General features: G+C 52.3%; 1 gene segment (V, D, J or C); it reads left to right on the top strand.

Annotated features, from left to right (window-relative positions):
• The first annotated feature begins 3484 nt into the window (after positions 1-3484).
• On the top strand, positions 3485-3868 carry LOC118026178. The segment is given in 1 exon segment: positions 3485-3868. A coding segment is annotated over 1 exon segment (384 nt).
• The last annotated feature ends 541 nt before the right edge of the window (positions 3869-4409 follow it).

The raw sequence follows: 4409 nt of genomic DNA, 5'->3' as shown, positions 1-4409 counted from the left end.
ATTCGACAGAGGGGGTCCTTTCTGTCTGCTTTAGATGCTCTTCACTTCTCCTACTCTTCCTTGTTTCACTTTCTCCCTGCTCCTCCTAGTGCAGAGACTTGAACAGTATAGTGAAGCCGAGGTGGCTGCCCCACAAGGGGACGGGGCTAGGGACCTGCTCCCAGAGCCAGGATAAATTGGAAAGGGTTTGAGCTCCTTATATGGGGCAAGGTATGCAGGGCCTGGTTTCCTTGAAAATAGCACTGGGGGGTTCACCACTGATTGATTCATTATCTCTGATGTGGTTAGATAAACTGTTCCTGGCCGGGTAGAGCCTGCCCATATTGCATTCCCTTTGTTCCCTTAAATCTTTAACTACTGGAGTTTTTCTGTTCTGTTTTGTTTGTTAGTTTTCATTTCTTCTTATTTCTGACACCTCTTAGGAAGATCTGCAAGATGTGTGATGGGAAAGTAGAGACACAAGGGCAGAGATCACAGGAACTAGCTGGGGGGCCCAAAATGACTTCTCTTGTGTCAGGAAAGCTGTAGCCCATCTGTTTTTGTTTTTGTTTTTTTCTCCTGGGGACCCCTAGCTTTTTCTGCTCACACACGGACCCACTGATGGGACTCCTTGGTATTGTAACCCCTGGTGGACAGTGTGCATCAGCAGGGTCCTTCAGAGATGAAAAGCACAGCCCACAGACACCTCTCGCCTAGGACATCGAGCATCACCCTAGAGTCATCAGGGGTTGGGGGGTCTGTGTGCTCTTTCCAACTCTGTGAGGGGTTCCTGGGCTCAAGATTCTTCTCCAACACCCAGTTTTCCAATCCTTGTGTTCCCCACTGTCTCCAGACCTTCCCAGTGAGAAAGGATTCTTCTGACCCATGGTGCCTTGAGAATGTCTGTGACAGTTTCTCAGGGCTCCCTTCAAGGTCAGGGAGCCTGGCTGATTACTGTGACTCCCCAATTTATTCAGGATGAAATAGATTTCATTAGTTCTCAAACTCATGATTTTAGTTGCTATTTCTAAGAAATCTGATATTGGTCATTTATTCCTATATTTTATGGTGACTTACAGAAGCTGACCCTGTGTTTTTCAGATATGTCAATAATTCTTTCTAATTCTTCCTTTTTCTCTTAAGTTTGGGTCCTCCTGAAGAGGAAAAGTACGCAGAGCAGGTCCAGGCCAGGAGGCCCCAGAAGATGGAAAGTTACTAACAATAAGCTAGAGATAACCAGAAGCCCTCCTGGGAGCAAGAGATAACCAGCCATTTCTGCTTCTGTAAACAGGCTTCCCACCACAGGCTCCCCGCACTATTGTCCCCGCCTAAAGCAGCCCCCGCTCCCCCAGTTTAAACCCACCTACCAGCAGTCAGCACAGCCCTTGGAACCTGACTGCCTGCATCCCCTATAAAAGCCCTATAACCCCATTGCCCGGGGCCCAGAACTTGGAGCACGAGCTCATCTGGGCCCGCTGGCGTAAAATAAATCCGAGTTCTCCTACTTCTCCGAGGGTCACTTGGTCTCTCTCTGGTCTGATTTTTATTTTTCCGCAACACTTCTTATCTTCAAATTTGGTGCATATAAAATCTCGTACTTTTCTCCAGTGTATGAAAGGATTCTTTGATAAATAGACACAAAGTGATTGAGTAGGAACCGTTGTGTGATATAAGTTGAACTCGCAAACACAAACACTGAGGAGGGCAAACAGCAACCATCACATTGTACGAAACAGACAATGTACTAGCAATTCTGAAATGAATATAAAATCATATTTTATTCATCGTGATGAACACTGATCTGACACTTAAACGTGTGTTTAAAGAATGTAGGGGAGGTGGGCCTGGGTGGGTCAGTCAGAGAAGCATCTGCCTTAGGCTCAGATCATGACCTCAGGGTCCTGGGATCAAGCCCTGGGTCTGGCTCAGAGGGGAGTCGGCTTCTCCCTCTCCTTCTGCGCCCCCCACCTCAGCTTATAAGTGCATTCTCTCTCTAATAAATCTTTAAAAAAATAAAAAGTGTAGGGGAGAATGAATGAATGAATGAATGCTGCAGACTAAGCCTGCTTTCTTCCCATGGGGGAGGGAAGGAGTCTCTCAGCCCTGCTCATCCGTGTGTCCACACCCCTCCACAGGTCACATCATGATCGCCATGTGACAGAGGGACAACAGATCCATCTGCAGCCCCCCACGTGCTCTCCCACCTGACCTCACCTGAGTCTGGGCATCCCCATCTCTGCGGGCATCGCCCTCCATCCACCTGACACTCTGGACCATCCCTTCCTCTCCCACGCCCAGGGTCCACTCAGTCACCTCTCTGAGTCCCACCTGGGACCACGAGACATTTCTCCCTTCCCTGTTTCCTCTGCTCTCCTCTTCCTCCAGCCACACCCCCTTGTATCCCCTTCCAGGTCTCCCTGTTCCAAGTTCTGTCCTAGGACTTCCCACAAAGTTAAATCCTTAATGAGCAGCACTGACCAGAAGTGCAGCCTGGATTAAAAATCTCAGAGAAAATGGAGGGGAGGTCACAGGATGGCCCCTCTGTTGTTCCTGCTGGATACCCAGGCCCTGCTCTGTCCCCACAGCCACTGGGGGCCCTGTCAGCCCTGCTCAGGAAGGGCCGGGCGTTCTCACACTCGGTGTCCTTCTCTGTGAAGGTGTGTGTCTACACTGCAAGTTCCTGTTCACACTCAGCACCCAGAGCCAGCCTGACTCCTCTGAGTACCCCCCACCCTGTGGGGACAGATTCCCTCTGCTCTCTGCTCCCCGTGTCTTGTCCTCAGATGCACACAGGTTCACAGGCTCCCCTGGGTCAGGACTGCACAGGTACCTCCTGCCACACCCCACTGCATGGAGGAAGCCTGATCAGGGACAGCATGCCAGGACCTCTGTCCTTCCCTGGAGGGTCACTCTCCCATGGTGGGAGCACAGGCATTAGGGAAGCAGGTGAAGGGGAGGCTTGCCAGCAGTGGGAAAGGAGAGATTCTTCCAGAGACCAGGAGAGGGCGCTGTGGGACCATGTCTGGGAGTTTCTTCAGGCTAGGGTCTCCCAGCAGGACAGTCCTCCACTGACAGGAGGCCCCAAGGCCGGGTCCCTAACTTTCAGTGGGGATATGGCAGGTGTATCCTCTCTGGGCCTGGTAAGTCCGTGGACCTGGGCCTGTGTGTGGTCCCTGCAGCTGCTTCCTCCAGGCCCACCAGGGAGAAACTAGAGCATCAGGAATTCTCTGAGTCCAAGGGCCACAGACCCGGGAGTGCACAGCAGGGAGAAGCAGGAGTGGGTCACATTTGCATGAGCAGCCCCTCCTCTGTGAGGCCCTTGACAGGGGATTAGACAGGCCCAGGGCAGCCCAGCCCCAGCTCTGTGGCCTAAGAAGGGGCTGTGTCACCATGGCCTGGAGCCTGACCTCCTTGCGATCCTCACTGCACAGGTGGGGACAGGCCCCAGTGGCCGAGGGCGGCCCCCCAGCCTGAGTCAGATCCCCTGGCTCAGCTCCTCAACCACATGCACCCGATCCCTTCTCTTCATTCTGATGGTTCCCTGTCCCAGCCCATGCTGACCCGGCCGCCCTCCCTCTCTGCATCTCCGGGAACAACAGACAGACTCACCTGCACCCTGAGCAAGGACATCAGTGTTGGCGGCTCTAACATCTACTGGATCCAGCAGCAGCCAGGGAGCCCTCCCCGGGATCGGCTGTACTACTGCTCAGACTCCGAGAAGCACCAGGGCTCCGGGGTCCCCAGCCGCTCCTCGGGCTCCAAAGACGCCTCGGCCAATGCGGGTCTTCTGCGCATCTCGGGGCTGCAGGCTGAGACCGAGGCGGATTATTACTGGGCTGCAGCTCACGGCGCTGGGAGCAGCTACCCATCCTCACAGCGTCTCAGATAAGGAGGGAGTGAGACAAAAAGCCCTGGGTCCCAGGACCTTGTGTGTGAGCTTATTTCATTGAGAAACTTACCAGGGGACACCTGCAGGGAGGACTCTTCTGCAGCACAATCTCTCCTTGAACAGGAGAAAAACACACACACACACATTATGCCTGTGAATTGAGCCAGCCTAGGGCATCTGAGGAAGACAAAGACAGATGAGATATCCGAGCCCAACCGCACATCCCCACTCAATCTGGAGAAGATGGACAGGAATGAATTCTGTGTCTACAGCTGAACATACTGCCAACGAACATTCCTCCACAATCCGTTCTATCATCTTTTTTTTTTTTTGTAGTTTTTAATTTTATTACATTATGTTAGTCACCATACAATACATCATTAGTTTTTGATGTAGTGATCCACGATCCATTGTTTTCATATAACACCCAGTGCTCCATGCAGTACGTGCCCTCCTTAATACCCATCACCGGGCTGACCAATCCCCCCTCCCCCCTCCCCTCTAGTTTCTCAGGTCCATAGTCTCTCATGGTTCATCTCTC

Source organism: Mirounga leonina, unplaced genomic scaffold, assembly GCF_011800145.1.
Source record: "Mirounga leonina isolate KUSES-001 unplaced genomic scaffold, KU_Mleo_1.0 Mir_214, whole genome shotgun sequence".
NCBI classification, from domain to species: Eukaryota; Metazoa; Chordata; class Mammalia; order Carnivora; family Phocidae; genus Mirounga; species Mirounga leonina.
The sequence above is the reverse complement of the archived record's forward strand: the minus strand, read 5'-3'. Positions and strand labels throughout refer to the sequence as shown.